The sequence below is a fragment of the Formica exsecta genome, unplaced genomic scaffold (assembly GCF_003651465.1).
Source record: "Formica exsecta isolate Colony F162 unplaced genomic scaffold, ASM365146v1 scaffold395, whole genome shotgun sequence".
Classification (NCBI taxonomy): Eukaryota; Metazoa; Arthropoda; class Insecta; order Hymenoptera; family Formicidae; genus Formica; species Formica exsecta.
Genome location: NW_021851188.1, coordinates 723,718 through 741,645, shown reverse-complemented (window position 1 = coordinate 741,645; position 17,928 = coordinate 723,718). Strand labels below are relative to the sequence as shown.

At 35.8% G+C, this 17,928-nt stretch overlaps 3 protein-coding genes and 1 long non-coding RNA gene across 14 annotated transcripts; all 4 read right to left on the bottom strand.

Moving 5' to 3' along the window:
• Positions 1 to 1,016: 1,016 nt before the first annotated feature.
• LOC115239787 lies at positions 1,017 to 4,250 on the bottom strand. Its single transcript, XR_003884674.1, has 2 exons — positions 2,092 to 4,250; positions 1,017 to 1,244 (listed from the first exon to the last, which is right to left on the bottom strand). It is a non-coding gene; the product is annotated as an uncharacterized LOC115239787 (long non-coding RNA).
• Positions 4,251 to 5,033: 783 nt separating this feature from the next.
• LOC115239786 (E3 ubiquitin-protein ligase RNF13-like) lies at positions 5,034 to 10,016 on the bottom strand. Of its 6 annotated transcripts, XM_029814498.1 has the most exons (9): positions 8,757 to 9,458; positions 8,443 to 8,664; positions 7,718 to 8,049; positions 7,437 to 7,629; positions 7,137 to 7,348; positions 6,873 to 7,047; positions 6,594 to 6,752; positions 6,290 to 6,502; positions 5,034 to 6,201 (listed from the first exon to the last, which is right to left on the bottom strand). In XM_029814498.1, exons 3-9 carry the CDS (start codon positions 7,895 to 7,897, stop codon positions 5,975 to 5,977), a joined length of 1,359 nt encoding a protein of 452 aa, XP_029670358.1. In that variant the 5' UTR covers positions 7,898 to 8,049; positions 8,443 to 8,664; positions 8,757 to 9,458; the 3' UTR covers positions 5,034 to 5,974. The 6 variants fall into 6 exon arrangements, with proteins under 6 accessions (XP_029670358.1, XP_029670360.1, XP_029670362.1 ...); XM_029814500.1 differs by lacking the exons at positions 8,443 to 8,664; positions 8,757 to 9,458 and adding an exon at positions 9,807 to 10,016; XM_029814502.1 differs by lacking the exons at positions 8,443 to 8,664; positions 8,757 to 9,458 and adding an exon at positions 9,791 to 9,811.
• An 878-nt stretch (positions 10,017 to 10,894) lies between these two features.
• Positions 10,895 to 17,655, bottom strand: LOC115239792 (protein starmaker). 6 transcript variants are annotated; one of them, XM_029814509.1, is made up of 6 exons: positions 17,366 to 17,655; positions 16,481 to 16,932; positions 13,164 to 14,941; positions 12,919 to 13,089; positions 12,372 to 12,503; positions 10,895 to 12,239 (listed from the first exon to the last, which is right to left on the bottom strand). In XM_029814509.1, the coding sequence occupies exons 3-6, from the start codon at positions 14,925 to 14,927 to the stop codon at positions 12,081 to 12,083; spliced, it is 2,226 nt and encodes a 741-aa protein (XP_029670369.1). In that variant the 5' UTR covers positions 14,928 to 14,941; positions 16,481 to 16,932; positions 17,366 to 17,655; the 3' UTR covers positions 10,895 to 12,080. The 6 variants fall into 6 exon arrangements, with proteins under 6 accessions (XP_029670369.1, XP_029670370.1, XP_029670374.1 ...); XM_029814510.1 differs by having other exon boundaries at positions 16,745 to 16,932; XM_029814514.1 differs by lacking the exon at positions 16,481 to 16,932 and having other exon boundaries at positions 13,164 to 14,957.
• LOC115239810 (phosphatidate cytidylyltransferase, mitochondrial) lies at positions 15,453 to 16,571 on the bottom strand. Its single transcript, XM_029814560.1, has one exon. The coding sequence runs from the start codon at positions 16,569 to 16,571 to the stop codon at positions 15,453 to 15,455; it is 1,119 nt and encodes a 372-aa protein (XP_029670420.1).
• Positions 17,656 to 17,928: the final 273 nt, after the last annotated feature.

Below are 17,928 nucleotides of genomic sequence, written 5' to 3'. Positions count from 1 at the left end.
TACCCCCCTTTCCTTCCACCTCCTTCCTTTTCCTCATCTCTTTCGTTGCCTTCCCCTGCTCGCTGCCAACTGGCCGATCCGCCCTCCCAGTGCCGACGAACGCGGTGCTCGCCGAAAAAAAAAAAGAGAGGAGAGAAACCGGCCCAAGTACGATCCTCGACTCTCTTGTGCGCGCGGCGCAGTATGGATTTGTGCTCGTTCCGAGATTCGAGCGACCCGAATATATCGGCGGCGGCGGCCACGGCCGCGCCGCGCGTTATATACGCTTCGACTTCGATCGGCGTCGACGAGGTCGAGAGGCCGAGCCGAACCCGAGAGGGTGAGAGAAAGAGCGAGAGAGAACAAGAGATCGGACCACGCGCAACCTGGGCTGACTTTGCATTTGTCTTGGCTCGACTTCCGATTACGACGACCGGTAGGATGCACCACCTTTCTTCGTGGCATCCTCGAACGATAGAGACTACCTCTTTACGCTCTAGAACTGCTTCTTAGACTACAGAATTCTTGCGGAGGCGCACGCGATAACGCTTATCCGCGAAGAAGCATCGTCGAAATGGCGATGCCCTTAGCATAATTCCATCAAGTATCGCGACTCGCAAAAGAATTTGCGATATTTAATTGCTATGGAATTACAGAAAACGATAGAGGCTATTAGGTATAAAGATCGATCAAGGATTATTGGTTTTCTACATATTTACGCATATATCTCTTAGAATCATACATTTTTATCGTAATATAAAGTGGTCATTTCTGTAAAAAAAGTATTCATAATAATAATAAAAATATTATAATAATAATACATCAAGACACAAAATATTCCTGTTAATAATATGATTGAAGTTTTATTTAGAGCTCTTTGCAACTTTCGATAATTTAACGACTTTATTAACTTTCTTGTTATTGCAAGAATAAAATGATAAGTGTCCTATTCATTATATATTAAGGCAACTTTCTGCAAACATTGATTATGTTAGTTAACTCGGTCTTTCCCACAATGAATAGAGAACATGCATTTCTTTCATTAATTTATTTATATAAATAAATTATTTTAATTTACAGATGCATATAGCGGAATAAATGCAAAAAGATATTGAAACTCTGTCGAGTCTGAATTTGCATTTACAATGTTTCTTGTATCATTAAAAGAAAGCGAAATCAGATTCACGCATACGAGGAACTGTCTTTGCGTGCGCATCCTTTTGCGAAAACAGCTGCTCCATCCGGCTATTTAAAATCCGGACCAGCTGAAAGAAAGAGAGAGATAGAAAGAGAAAACGGGAGAAAAAGTGGTATACTAAAATGTTGCACGAGTCGGGATTTAAACGAAATCCCGTACGCGCTCGCAGTGCCGTCTCTTATTGTCTCTAATCCTTAATAAACCTGCCTAATAATATCAATATTTAATCGCATTTTTTATATATCTCTGATTTCTCAGCTGATTAAATTTGATTAGCGATTAAATGATTAGCAGAAAAACCTCCACGCCGTCAACTAAGAGTTTGGAATCTTATGTGAGTATCTATAATGATCTTTATCTTTTATAACATTTTTCTAAATTAATTATTAAATGTGACTTTAACAAAATCATGTAATATTTTATGGCTCAAAAGAGTAATCTTAAACAATTGTTAACTGTTAATTATTAGATTAAAAAGTTTTAGTTATGATTACACAAACGTATTATAAAATCGCCATTTAACGGTAAATAGAGTGAGAACTCTAAGGCAACTTTTTCATTCTTGGAATTCTTCGGGAAGAGAGAGACAGCGGCTTTAGCAGATAAAAATAAATAATAAATCAATATCAAACATGCATTTAAGAAAAATCTTTTCTACACTCAGCACTAAAGCAACTTTCGAAATAGCATTAAATTCGCTCTTTCGTGCTGCATTAAATTATTGACGAAAGGTATCGTCGTGTATTTAAATAACATTTTCTCCATTATTATGTTTTGTCTCCTAAAAATTATCTTATCTCATTATTATCATATTTATTATTTATTATACACAAGTTTTCCTCGAGCACATCAAGAAAGTACAGAACAACAATATATCAACAAAATCATAAATTATTTATAACAAGGTCACATACACGCGCGAAGAAGCCCTTAAATCCCAGTTGGAATCATCGGTGAACATGTTGCTCGTCACTGCGAGTGTATTCTGGTGTTAATATGCTTAAAACTTTGACTCTCTCAAACCATTTGGCGGAAGGTGCCATCACCCCCGGGGACTACACCCCTGACAGAGAGAGAGAGAGAGAGAGAGAGAGAGAGAAGCAGAGCGCGTTTTCCGCCTCGGGACACCCTGCGCACGCACCGACGTCGAGCCTCCCTTTTTCCGTGCAGTTCTGACATGTACGTGTACACATGTACACACATACGTACACGTGCACGCCGGCGCGCCATCGCATCTTGTCGATGGCCACGTTGCGTGCGCGACCCGTATTCTCAAGGTGGAAATGGAAGTTGCGCATGACCATGAGTGAAGAGAAATTTTCGCGAATCGATAATACGCGACCAGCTGTAGCGACGGGTTAGTCACGCGGACAGCTTGCCCGTCTCGTCTCGTTGCTTGGTCCATCCGCGGACAACCTCCGAAACCACCCCCTTCGACCACCCTTCCTTGGAGCGCCTCTTCCTGACACACAGCTTTCGGCTCCTCGCGAAAGCAGTTGCGACACACATGTACGACACGTCTTCGTCGTCCTTAGATATAAGCGATACATAATCTCGTACATATATATATATATATATATATATATATATATATATATATGTATTATCAGATACATGAAAGTCGTATATCCGCAAGATTTTATGATATTTTAGATGGTAAAGCGGAGTCTCTCTCTGAAAAGATTCTCGAGATCAGTTTCTTTCCTTAATTATTACAATCAACAAATTTAAGAGTATACGAGCTCGCCGTTCCATGGATTAATAAATCTTAAATCGCCAATTTTAACTACGTGATGCGCCCATCATAATGTCCGCTTGCAAAAGTTACCGGTGATATCGCAGAGGAGAAAGAGGGAGGACGACGTGTCGAGAGGACGACGTGATAGAGGAAGGGAGCCCTTGGAGGGTCGCATCGGGATTGCTGTGATAGCGAAGGTGGAGAGGACCATCTTCACTTTCGGTCGTCGGGGGATGATGGGTGGACGAGTAGCTTGGACGTGTAAAACAGCACAGCCGTCTCTTACATACTGTGTACACGTCTTGAGGCGAGGCACAAGAGGCAAGGATGCGAGCGATATTGTACCGTCACGTGCGACCACTCGCCTCGTCGTCCCCGACTGCAAAGTGTTAGCCCCGCTCTTAGTGCTTCTCCCTCGACCGTGGTACTGCCACTCTTCTCCCTCTGCCTACTCCGGCTCATCTTGAAAACCTCGATTGACTTGCTGTTACTTGCGATAATTTTGATTTTTGACAAGTCAATCGTGGAATCCGAGAGATTTTCACGATTTTTTCATCATTTCTCTATTTAGAGATCTTCGAACTTGTAGGACTCTATTTTTAAAGATCCTAGTTTCCACTTCTTTATCTTTGATTTCCAAAGTGATAGATATTTTTTGTACGTGAAACCGTACAGTTGTAGATCTATAGTTTTAGAGAGATCATCTCCGTATTAATTCGCAGTTTTTTGGCGTTTTTACAAAGATCGCTGGCTCGATAAATTTAATAATTTGACAGATATTCTTTTTACAAATTCTACTTGCTGTAATATTTATAAATTTTGAATATCATGTCTATTTTTTAGCTTTGTTCTGCTATTATCGAGATATATCGCTTATCAGCAAGGACAGTAAGTATGCCATGTCTTACGAGACTGAGACCATAGAAAGCATAGACTGTTCTTATTATATTTTTATCGTAAGAAAAAAATGTCCGTTTGAATGAAAAGAACGGAGCTACTTAACGGAGCTCGCTATCCTTCTCTAATGAGCGTAGAGTTGCCTCTTCTACTTTCGATAAAAGAGAAAGAGAAAGACATAATTTATTATATTAAACATCGCTATCTCTTTTGCTAAGTCTTTTGCGAAGTCTTTTGCGATGTCTATGTATGCTCGCTTACGAGCAATCTGTGCTTCCTACGTCTCCCTACTAAGACAAATTATATGTAATACAATAAAAAAATATAAATACATTTCATTTTTATTAATATATAATATCTATCGTTAAACAATAAAAGATAATAGCAAATACTCTCGATTTGCCAATTATAAAAACAAATAAAAATATTTTCCACATACTACTTGTAACGACTCGTTATTTTTTGAGTAACGGTAACGGTAACGAGTTACTTTTATAAAATAACTTTCCCAACCCTGGTACTTATATATAATGAAATCTCTCCGATGCTATTTACAAATCTTTTTACAATCTTGCCGCCTTACACCCTATTCGCAGCTAATTTTTGTTTAAACAACATTATTTTTATTTTTCGAGATTAAATCACGCGCACACATATGAGTATGTATGTGTGTGTGTCTGCTATATAAATAAGCAACAGAATATTGTGTTTGATACAAATCTTCGTGACTTTCTCATAAATAAACTTTCGAGCGAATCTCTATAAAAACGTTATAATAAAATAATTGAGCCATAAATGTTGACGGCGTTGATGTCTCTCCACATTTGATTTAAAAATGTTATACAACTATTTCACATTAGAATCGTAGCAATTTTTGTTTCTATGTTTACGTTGATGACAAATCGGATAAAGAGGCGTTATGTGACAGTAACGAAATTTACATATAATTATCGACAGATCATATTGTGTATACAGCCCATTTTATATAATAAGTACTATATATAGTCTACCTTTTTTATATAAAATAGTATAGTTAGTTCACATACAGTTAATTAGCATATATGTTAAATAACAATATAAATTTTTCATAAAACTTAACATTAAAGATTCAACTTGATGACCAACACGAAAAATCGCATCGTGGGAAACGGGTTTTAGTCTAAAGTCAAAATTTATTTTGTTCATAGTATACTATGTCCTGCATTGAAAGGAATTTATATATTTTTGGTCTCTGTGACTGTTATATGTATCTATTAACAGATAATATTTACAGATCCAATGTTAGAAACGGAGCTGCGCTCATCACTTTACACCTTTACGGTCTTACCAGCGCGTTCGTCGCACTTAACGCCATTAACACCATTAACATAATCACTTATTCATAAGTATATAATAAATCATACTTATATTTTGGTAACCAAATGACGAGAAAAATACGCGAAATAAATTTAATCTCGTGGATCGCAAAAATCAAGTAGGCCATATATATATGTATATAGTTGCTAAATTAATATACAAAATAATGTTATTAAATGATAAATTGAAATTTGCACACGCGCACGCACACAGACACACACATACACACACATGCACGCATGCATACAGCCCAGCACAATCTTACCATATTTCTTGGAAACAACTTTGATTAAGGATCAAAAGAAATAAAGCAAAATAAGGCAACATATAATCTCTCTTAAATGTAAATAACAGATCGTTCATTATACACAAGATTTTATATGTCTCGCATAAATTCAATCTAAAATATATAAAATATTTCCCTCAAAAAAGATTCGCAGTTATATATAAAATATGGAGCTATTGATCCATGATACGTCACTGCGTATGGTACTCGTCGCAAAAGAAAGAAAACGTGATATATTACGTAATTCACCAGATAAATACTAGAAACATTAAGGCAAAAAAATATTTGGCATAAAGCAAAATAGTAATATCATTATTTGAGAAAAGTATGACAGAGTTCGCCTATATTAAAAAATACTACTTTTTTGGATTATCTGTTCTTATTATTCTACGTCGCTTCTACTATAACGCTGTGCACCATATTGTACCAATGTTCTTTCGTAACAAAGGAAAATAAGAAAACCCTTTCCAACGAACTGACGTAACATATAATGATAGTCTCACATAGTTACATCAGGCCATTATGTAATGACGTCGTTTCTGTTCTGCGAACTATTGGCCAACGCCGTCGTATTATGCGAAATTTCGATATGACAATCGGGATTTGACGTCGCGAGATCTGTCACGATCTCGCGTCGCGATGGTGCGGTTTCTACAATAGATGCGGGGAATTCTTCAGCGCCCGCGTACAAACTTACCGTATGTGGATTAGTGCTGCTACCCGAACGTTCTAACTCTTGTCGTTCACCTATAAATCGAAGAAAAATAATAGGTTTTGAGCATATTTCATATAACTGCGTATGCAGAATATGTGTACAATCAGCTAGTGACCTCACCATTTATGCTATGGCTATCGGATACCAGGAAATCACAAGCTGCATTCATTGGCTCACTAGATCCAGGAAAAACATTATCTTCGGTAGTAGCAAACGACTGTTCGGAATCAGAGCTACTATCGCTAGAGTTATTAGTATCCTGCCTAGTTTGTGATCTCCTGGCTCTATTAAAAGGATTCTCCCTCTGTCGCACGAACGTTCCTCCTTGTGTACCTAGAATATTTCTCTTCGAGTTATTCGTAATATAGATGAATTACAACAAGTCTAAATTATTAGATTCCGAAAGAAAAACATCCGCGCGCACCTTGATGACCATCGCGAATGAGAGGCGTTGTGTCATCAGCATCCGAATCACTCTCATCGGTCACAACCTGCTCATCAGCCGCAAAAACCTTCCTTTTGCAAACAGGACAAACCCTTCGATTTTTTGTCAACCATGGGTCAATACATTTTGAATGATAAGCTGAAAAGTTGCGAACATGGGAATAATAATAATTTATTATTTTAATATATTTAAGATAATATTAAAAATTTTGATTAAAAAAATGAAATATCAAGTAGTTCGTTATTGAGAAATATGTACCATGTGCGCATGGTAAAACTCGTAACTTCTCTCCTTCCACATAATCGTCTAAACAAATAGCACATGTCTCGTATGGATCACCCTTTGTATACTTATGTATAGGAATCTTTTTTAAACTAGAACTAGGTAATCTATGCCTGCGTTGTCGCCTTCTATCTTTTATGCATCTAACAATCTGTGCAATATATAAATAATCAGTACTGAAAGCTGAAGCTAAGTAACATATTATATACGAGATTTTGATACATCACATTTGCAACTCACCATAAAAATAACAATGATTAAAAAACATATTCCAACAACAATAGCAAAGGGCAAGAGTAAGTGTGTATTGATATTGAACGGTAGATCATCGTTAATCAATAGAAAATATAACTGGTCGTATAAATAATTTTCTTTTATAATTAATCCTGTAACATCACCAACAAACACAGCCGGTATCAAAATTCCTACAGAGTCCTTTGCTGACATTGGTTCTAGAATCAATTTTTTACAATGTATTTTGTCATTAAAAACACAGGTAACGTTTTACTTTCACAATTATTTAGTATCCATCTAATTTACCTAATTCATTGCTGTTTACATTATGTACAATAACAGCATCGTATCCAGCTTCTTGTGCCATTCGTACTTTTATCTCAAAACTACAGTTGTAACGTCGTATTAAAACTATCCAATTACCATTGTAATCAGTAATATTAGGTGGAGCCTGTATCTTTTGGCATGCACTGGGAGGATTGGCATAAATTGCCATACCCTAATAAAATCATTAAAAAAAATAATTTGTATATATACATATATAAATATAATAGGATTTGTATCATAAAAAAATTAAAGGAATGTACCTTAATTCCTTCCGATGGTATTATACCTCCAAACTTGGCAGGCATATCGCGAAATTCCTCTTCAATTTGATGTCTTGCCACTGCAGAAAATACTAAAATATCTGCGCTACTGTATGTAGCATACAGAATCAAAAAGATAAGCCATGATAGGACTGGGTGGTTTAAACAACACTGTCGCATTTTGAACCAGTTTAAGGATCCACCTTTTCATCAATTTTAGTATTTAATTAAGACTTTTCTTGAACGATTCATTATACAATTGTCAGATCTACTGTGGCAAATACATCCAAAGTAGATAAAAAGTACATTGTAAAAAGTGTAGTCAGCCTATTCTAGAAAGACAAATATATTCCATCTTATTTCTTGAACAATATTCTGTTGCGTAAACTCGAATTAGAGCTTTAATTTCTAATCAATCCTTATGTACTAAATTAAAGATACATGCTCTCAGTTTAATCATACAACAGTGAAACACATTACGCATGATTCATAATATGTACAGAGTATATAGTTAAAATAAACAAACAAGTTTTGAATGATCAATTTTTTATGATTTCAAATGCAAATATAATATCACGACGCATTTTCCAACAACTTTAAGATCTCGAGGCAAAGCATTAATAGCGCGATTCGCGAGCGGCCGTTGTAAAAAATTTATCTTCACGTAACGAAGAAAAAAAAAACACTTTGATCATCCAATTAACGAAACGACGACGTAGTAACACCTGTTGTTGGCTATTTCCTTCTGTGAAATGGCCCCCATAAATGACCTCGGGATGTAGACACGAACCCCCTCGGACAAGAGAATGCCACGATAACACACGCTGTCCGTGTAGTATATTACATCAATTAATGTGCGATGAGTAACGTGACGAGACGCGTGTATGTATTCGTGCAGCGGGTCAACACGACCGATTAGCCGAGCGTTATATCACGACGATGCACGGCTGTTATCAAACGACGCGAATTAGATAGAGTCGCGTAAAATTTTGGGAGCAACTCATTCTTCATTAATAATAAAAACGGGCGATATACATACTTCGAAATTGCTTGCAGCTCTCATTTAGACGCGACCATTAGTCATTGCCGTATCGCGTATGCTCCTCGACACTGGCCATTAACTAACAATAAGATAATACCTCCGATAATTTTCTTTTTGTCTCTCTTTCTTTCTCTCTCGAGTTCTTGGAATCAAAAATATCTGTCTCTCCTGAGGGAATGTTTCCGCACTCTTCGTCGACGAATGCGATCGCTCGACGACAAAGGAGACGAGACGCGCACATTCACGACGAAAATCTCATTATCAGACGTTCGTTTTGAGGTTAAGTATATTGTACTTCCCGATTAATGTTATCAAATGATGAACGCGAACGACGACGATATGACGACAAGCGGGCATCAATAAAAATAGTTTGTTTGCCAGGTCAATGTCAGCTAAAGATCGTAATCACCTGACGGATCAAGCGAGCTGTCAGTCACGACTAATGATACGTGCGTGAAAATGTCTAGAACTGCGTAGGATGCGACCAAGACCAATCGTATTATCGTATACGTGCGTAGGCGAGGCGGATTTGGTATACAGAGCTTTGAATTATAACTAAGATTCCGGATATCAATGACGGAATTTATTAAAGACTGGCAACTCAGGATAAAGTTACGTGACTATCAAATGGATAGTCACAGTGACTCTGGGAATAATATTCTATAGATCAACGGTTGCAAAATGTCACTTATATAATAAATAATACACATATATATAGGCTCGAGTTTTTATCATATAAGAAAAATGTGGATCTTTAATACACATATAATATATTAAATAATTATAATAATAATGTAAAATATTATTTGTCAAAGACAAATTATAAAAAGTAAATTAAAATCTATCATGTGATTGGAATCAAAATATTATCTCTAGATATTAAGATAAAAAAGTAATTAGTTTCTGGCATGAAAATTTCTTTACACTCTGTTTTTATTAAGTCAGACAAAATTATTCTAATGGCGACTCATAAAGAATATGCTGTTCAGTGACGAGAATGCGAAAAGTAATATTGTAAAACGGTGACATACCTGGCAATGTACATACCTCATTGTGCATTGCACTTTCGTTGCATTTCTGCGGGAAAACGATGGCGCGAAGGAGATCCGAGGAGAGGAGACCGGACACACACACAAAAGCGGATCGACGACACTGAAAATCGCGATAATTTTTTGCGAGAGAATCCGAGAAACACGAAGCGAGTCGCGGACGCGATTTTGCCGCGGCGCGATTGACCGTTGACCATTTTAAACTGTCAGCCATCTTGATATTGCGATTCTCGAAGTATCGAAGAAAGCGCGTACTTCACTGAAATCATTTTTTTCATCTACAAATTATTTCATTATTTCTCTTATCCTTTGTTAACAAATTATTTTAATCGAACAGAAAAATAAGAAAATAATTGTTCTCAATAATTTAATTATAGAAGGACGGATACACATGAGGTCACTAAAATATGAATAATATGAATATAATATATTGATAATATAAATAATATTTATGATTCATAATTACTATGAATAATGTGTTTAAGCTCCGAGATATCCATAAATTCATGTATTAAGATATTGTGATAACTCTATGTATACATATCTGAAAATATACACACCTGATTGAGCACTAGACACTTTCGCTGCATTCCAACGAGAAAACGATGGCGCGAAGTTCCCGAGGAAAGAATTTCAGATTACGAGTACGCGGACGCGGATTATCGATATTGAAATCGTAACATTAATATATAATATATACGTGTTTAATATGAGAGACAACGGCGATAAATTTTCGCGAGGAAATTCACTTTTAAACGGTAATAATCGCGAGAAACACGGAGCACGTCCGACGCGTGTCTACGGTTTGCTGCGACGCGTTCACGTCTTGAAACTGTCGACTTCGATATTTCGAGAATCGCAATATCGAAGTGGTTCAAAATACATAATTAAATACATAATTTTATATATTTTTATATATAAACGATAATAATAAATAAATAATTTAAACACTATTTTTATAACTTAGATAATTTATAGCTAAATCAGCTGTTATTTATATTAGCTATGTTATTTATATCATTAATGTGAATATTGGTTAATATTTTTTATAAATATATAAAACATTAAAGTAAAGCCTAGAGACAATTTTAATCAACATATTTATTTTTATGTATAGAAATTCATAAATTCACGGAGAATTTCAGCGAGATAATAAACAATTATTGAAGTATATATCGCTAAATCTGGTAATATATCGCACAATACCATTTCTCTTGTGATATGATAGAAAAGTGCAATGACAAATCCACAGATTAGTACGCTAGCAAAGTTTCACTTCTGGATACCGAGTGTTTCTATTCTTTTCTCAACTTTAAAAGGTATGTTAATTATTTTGTCAATTAATAATATTAATTGGAATAAAAGAAATACGTACACATTAGTTTCAGGCTTCCGAAAATGTAAAACTGCCATTGAGTACATGAATTATAGTTGTAATATATGTGTTTCATTTATACACATATACATTTCAAAGTGCATGCAAATTAAACACACGCACGCAACATAGTTCTTCATATTTGCTATAATATGTATTACGAGATTACATATCAGCAGTGCTAAGTATCACACTATTTTGTACTGTCTCACTTATAGAAAATACATGTGACAAACAGATACAACGAGAGCGACGTATCTATCTAAACACGCGCAAAAATTCGCTGTACAATCGTTGTTATTGCTACATAAGTTACTCTCGTATTATTCTCCCATGATTCCTCACAAGAACAATACTATATACAAAATACAGACATATAGTGAATGCTATTTATAAAAGATATCCAATTGTAATTTACACGTTTTATCGTATTGCATTACGAAATATAATTCGCAAAAAAGATCACGAGATTCCAAAATTTTTAATAAAATAATAGTTCGATTAATAACCTAATACGTAATTAAAATCTATTTTCTGATATATTCGTTTCAAAAAGATTGTAAACGCAATAAGCGTATTTCATGAAATTAAAATCAAAATTGAAATCAAATTTAGGCAAAGTTAATCTACTTGGATATTTATTCTAAAATATAAAAGATCATGATACGAAAATACGAATATAATAATTAGGCTAAAGTGCACATTCTGCTAAAACACTTCCATAAAATTGGTCAATAAAGATGTTAAGAACTCTCTACTAATTCAAGGCACCGATCTGTAACAACACTCAACATCTGTCAATTTCTGAAAATGTACTTAATACAGAATCTAATTTCGTTAGCAGCAATTATTTACAATTATCATAATTTTATATCCTTTGACGTGATAATTTAAACATTAGATTTGTCCATGTGAAAATCTATCGTCCAGCAACTGTGCCTTCATCAGAATAGTTTTCTTTTGCGCTTGATCAAATCGATTAACTTGCAAATCAATATCTCTATCAAATGGCCTTCTCATTGATATTCCAGTTCGTTTTGCCTCTTTTTCTTCTTTCTAAAAAATAATATACATATCTCTAATAACACTATTATAGCAAATTTAGGTAAACAAATATATAAGAAGTATTGATTTGATAATTAAATATATCGCATAATTTGAAAAATAACTAAAAAAAAACCAAATTACCTTCTTTTTCTTCGCAATTTTCCTTTGATGTATTTCTAATAGCGATTTCTCAGGCTTTCTTTCTTCATTCACTTCTTTCTTGTGAAATTCTTTCACATGTTCCGTATCTGATTCTTTGAGTTTCTTTATTTCCTGAAAAAATGAAATGAACTGAACATCAGTATACACAAAATATATAAAGGGATTAATAGTAAATTCGGTTGAATATACTAGTGTGCACTAGTACACTTTAAAACTTATTGTATACAAATTTACAATATATATAAGCATAAGTATAATTAATACATTAAGATAATTATTGTATAATAGCATGAGTTATTATTATTTGTATTTAACAACAATAATAATAGTTCTCTTAATATTAATTATTTTACTTGTTTAATTACTTATGACTTATGCCATTGTAAATTTGTACGATAACCTTTATATATACGTACCAGTGCATACTAACATCAAATTCGCTATAAAATTCCTAATAATAACACAAATAGAATGCAGACATTTTTCAGTTTAGAAAATAAAGAACAGCGCGTTATTTTATATTTACCGAGTCTTTCTGTTTCTGAGCTTTTTGTGCAGGGGTGTCAGTCCAACATGATCTATCTGACATATCTGGCCCATCTCGAAGTCTGAATTTACGCGGACCCAATCCAAGATTAGCAGCTTGCGCTGGTGGTAACTCGGTCATCCATTCCTCGCGTTTATTTCCAAGGTCAGCCTAAAATACGAATACGTGCTTCTTTTCTCGTCGATAAAATTGTTAATCTTTAATGTTTAAGTAACTCGTATTACCTCTGTCAAATATCCTTCGTGCCTAATCCTTTGCGCTCTCAAATCTAACTGTTCGTGTACGCGGCTATTTCTCAGAGCTGGATGATCAATAGGCAGAGGACCTATCGTACAATCATCGTCAGATGACTCGGTCGAAGCTTCTTTATGCGATTTCACAGTATCGGGTAGTATAGGTCCAATAATTTTATCTCGCGAATCATTTTCGTTTTGTTGCCGTTGTAACAAATGTGGTGGCAGTGCTGGTCCAAAAATGGTGTCCACTTCCATCGCAAGTGTAATAGCGTTTTCTGTATCTTCTCGCTTTCCGTTTTGACGATCATTGTTTAATCGAGGTGGCAAACAGGGTCCGATCAAACTCACGCTCTTGCCATTGTCATCGATTTTATTTTCATTGAGACTACTCGACAAAGTCTTTTCAAGTTTATCACCGTCGGTGACGTCGGTGTTAGATGCGGATCTTGATGGCAAAAATGGACCGTACACAGATTCAGTTTCTTCCTTATCTTTTTCCAACAGTCGCGTTTCCTCGAAAGAATCGAGACATCGCGAATATTTCTCTTCCAAATTCGAGCATTCGCCACTATCAGAATTAATCATTCTCGTCTCTTCATAATGCTCACAAGCCTTTTTTCTCACAGAATCCATAACAGTTTCTTTCGTTACCAAGAAAGTCGCGGACGATGCGGAACCGAGTAAGGAATCTGAAACGGCACTAGGATTATTATTAGTGGAACCAGATGTCAAGTCGTAGTTCCTTCTTTTTACCTTTAATTGTTCCCGCCGTTTTTCTTCACTCGCTTCATCGTCGTCGTTTTTTCGTTTCGTTCTCGCGCGATTTTCGGACCGATCTTCGGAATCGTGCCTTTTCAATTTAATCTTACGTGGACACGGAGATGACATTCGACTTCCTGAATCCCGACCATCGGATATATTCTCGCCAGTCTCCGACAGAACGTCGAACTGCGACAGATCCAAGTCCTTGCAGTCTTGAATCTCTATTGATGAATCCTCTTTAGTGTTCTCACTTGAATGAGCCTCGCCGTAACTACGCTCCCGTTCAACATTCTTAGGACAATCTCTCGAATTTTGCAATCTATTTTCTTTTACCGATGTTTTCTTATAGGTATCGTGTCTTCCCTGATCCTCTCGAGATCGGTAATCGCCGTTCGAGGATTTGATCAGTCTACTCGATTGATGGGATCTATCCCGACTCCTATCGCGAGAATGATGCTTGTGCCTTTCGTGATACCGACTTCTGTGTTTGTCACTGGACGCTCGTTCATTGTAATGGTTCCGTTCGTACGAATGTTCTCGTGGTCGTTGCATTTGATGGACACTTCGATCTCTGTCCGATTGGCGTTTTGAGTCCCGCGAAACTTTTTCTCTTACATCACCTTCGTTGGAATTCCTGTAGCTTCTATCGTTCGCGGCGGATCCAGCGGATGTGTCCCTGCCGTCTCTATAGTCCTTGTGCGAATTTCTGCCATCCTCCTGTCTTGAACTCTTCGACTCATGCTTCGAATGCTTTACAGAGTATCTGAGATCCTTGTCGTCCGTATTTTTACTGCTCTCGTGTTTTGACCGTTCTTTTCTGTCTGTTCGATAGTGTCTGCTGCTCTCGCAACGGGATGATTTGTGCTTCGACTTCTTTTTTGTTTTGTCTGCTGTGTCTACCGGCGCGACTGAATCCTTACGCGTAGCCTCGAAACGAAATCGCCGTCCGTCATCGCTATCTTGGCTCTCGGAATCAGAATCCATCGTCATAATTTAATTATATGCTGAAAGCATGACAAACTATTATATGTTGGACTTTTAACAATATATAATGATTTGAGAATGTGATCGTATTTTATAAAATACTTAGACGTTTTATAAAACGACTATATATATATATATATATATACATATATATATGTGTGTATATGTATATATAAAATATCTTTATATCAATATTTTTATATATGATATCAGATAATATATTCCAGTATAAACGTTTTAATTTTTCTTAATAAAACAAAATTTCTTGAAAAACAAAAAAAATTACTATTCTACGAGCGTATACCACAAATTAAAGGCAACTAATAACTCTAATTATGTAGAAAAAGAATGTTACGCTGTTGATTATAACTATCCACTTTATTTGTGATACAAGCTGAGTTAAGAATTTACAAATATATATTATAAATAAATATTATATATATTTATAATGTTATAATATTATATATTTATAATATTATATATATAAATATATGTATATCATAATCTTTTTCTGAGAAAATAATACAGTAACTATTCGACGTGCTTTTCAACATCCTTTTTTGTTTCTGTTTTCTTCATAACAGTTCCAACAACTTTATTAATTTTACTCGAGTCAGAGATAGAAGGCTTAGGTAGAATATTGTTGGAGGAACTCGACTGTAGCATCTTCATTATTTTAGCGCCGCTGTATTTAACAGATTTTACAAATCCCGCTGTTACAATTCCTTTTAAGCTTTGTGTTACACTAGATCTCCAAACAATTTCTTTCAAACATTGCTCTAATATCTCGTAGCATTCTGGATCGTGTGCTATAGCATGCAAACAATCTTCTGTATCTTTTGATCTTGGGCCCTGAGACCATGCTCTGACTAGTTTAACCTGCGGTATCCTGGGTAAATGATTCAAATGATGGATTTTAGTCGCTGGACTGATATCTTGATGACATGTAACAGTCATATCTGACTTTGGAATATTTATATAATCGTCAAAGTGTTTCAAGATTGGTTCATACAATTGTTTAAAATGATGCAATTGTGGTAGCACGATATTACTAATTTTATCTTTGTTCTCGCCAAAGATCATTCGAAAATCACCATGATAGGACAGACTGGTGATCTTCTTAAAAAAGTCAATCTCTGTGAAATGCTCAGGCAGTAATAGCAAGGCTGCATGTACAGCCGAATGCAAATTCTGCACTAGAGCAGTGCGCAGTTGAGAATTTTCATCTGGTTCCACAATTACTTTAACCGGTTTATGTAATCTTCCTGCTAAGTACAAATCATTCCAGTCTAATAAATCTTCCACCAATGAAACCTCAGAAATTACTCCATATTTTATGAGTTGACCTTGGCTTGTTTTGACCAATGTGTTATAAAATATTTTAGCACCCAATCCTTCTTGCATGTTTGTGATTACTTTAGGGCCAAGGAGTCTCAATAGTTGAGCGTAATGCTTGGAATTATTTGCTAAATTCTCTGCATGCCATTTGTTGGCGTTACGTACAACAAATATAAGATCCAGCATGTTATTGCTGTCATTATTAGCCTGTTTAAACGCACCTGATCCATAAGCGAAGCAGAATTTCATATTTCTAGGAAACTCTCTAATTATGTGTTTCAATTGCGACATCTCAGTGATTTTTTCCAGCATTTTGAGGTAATTATTCAAACCTTTGGCTTCTTGATAAATATGTTCCAGCTTATATAGATTACATTTAATGCCATGTAACTCTTATATTGCCTGATTTAATTTTAGCTCGAACGTATCGAAGAATTCGCTTTGTTGAAAGATGCTTAGAATACAGTTGACATTATGATTCGCACCATGGAGCTAGATGATTCATGTCGTGGCAGTCAATGAAGTCCGAGGAATGCCAAATGAATGTTGATCAACAACTTTCGAGCTTTCACAAGCGTCTTTCGTAAATGGAGTCCACGTGTTTGAGAGATCACGGATCTCTATCGGACTAATCGTGTCGTGTCTCGAGTCTCGAGGCGATCGCCCATTTAACCTAAAAACGCAGTTGATAAAGTTCGATTTCGAGTTACTTACTCAGAAAAAGATAGGATATATTTTCTTTCGCATCGAGATAGAGTGGTTTCTGTTCGTATCGAGTAAAATACCGGAGCCAATTTTAGTTGGAGCCTTTAATTTTTAATTTTGAACGAGAGCGAACGAACATATATACGCGCACAAATACACAGCGGGATCGGGATCAGCTCGCACTCGGGTACGAGAGTATAAGTATATACGTGCCTTGATTTACACGATAATAAATTATGTATGATCGCGACTGGACTTTTGCACGATAATCTTTCCGCTGACTAGGCTTCGAGTATATTCGCGATCACTTCCACACGATCGAACGCGACAGAGGTTTTATTTATTGCCACACGTAACCACACACGTGGATCGATAAAAGACGAATCGAAATATCTGATTACCTCTTATAATCGCGATACGTTGATGGAGTTCCACAAATCTTCTCGCAAACGACTCCAGACTTATTCGATGGGAAACAAAACGTGGGACTGCACTGGACGTTGTGTAGCGTCGTGCGTGTCTCTGGTTCGTCGTTCGACTCTCGGTTCATCTAAAGTTAGAAATATTCTGGCACAGCGTGTACTCTCAACTTCTGTCTTGGAAACATTTCAATTATGATCAGGAATCTGACTGTACTTTCGAAAAAATTGTCAAAATTATTAGGACAATATATATTTCGGTGAGAAGTAAGGCGACACTAAAATCACGATTCAAATTTCGTCGGAAGAGATAGATCGAACTGAAGTAAGTTCCGGATTCAAGGGCTGAATTCGAGATGTTCGGAGAACATGACTTGGCAAGAGGTAACGATCCACGAAGAGGAGTTTCAAGTACCAGTTTTTCCATATATTTGTCGATATTACTTTCTTATCAGTAACAGATTTACATTTTCTTCAGGTTTCTTCTGATATTCCTTGATATTCGGTGTTTTAGCTCTTTACGAAAATAAAAAATAGTATTTGAA

Bases quoted from the DNA above. Each gene is read 5' to 3' on its own strand.
- LOC115239786 (XM_029814500.1), bottom strand. From the start codon at position 7,897: ATGCGACAGTGTTGTTTAAACCACCCAGTCCTATCATGGCTTATCTTT. The intron at 6,753-6,872 runs GTACATATTTCT...GCAACTTTTCAG, and splicing joins AGTTTTACCATGCGCACATG to CTTATCATTCAAAATGTATT. The intron at 6,202-6,289 runs GTGAGGTCACTA...TTCGATTTATAG, and splicing joins CGATAGCCATAGCATAAATG to GTGAACGACAAGAGTTAGAA.
- LOC115239792 (XM_029814509.1), bottom strand. From the start codon at position 14,927: ATGACGATGGATTCTGATTCCGAGAGCCAAGATAGCGATGACGGACGG. The intron at 12,504-12,918 runs GTAAATATAAAA...TCATTTTTTCAG, and splicing joins CTCAGAAACAGAAAGACTCG to GAAATAAAGAAACTCAAAGA. The intron at 12,240-12,371 runs GTAATTTGGTTT...ATTATTTTTTAG, and splicing joins AAATTGCGAAGAAAAAGAAG to AAAGAAGAAAAAGAGGCAAA.
- LOC115239810 (XM_029814560.1), bottom strand. From the start codon at position 16,571: ATGCTGGAAAAAATCACTGAGATGTCGCAATTGAAACACATAATTAGA.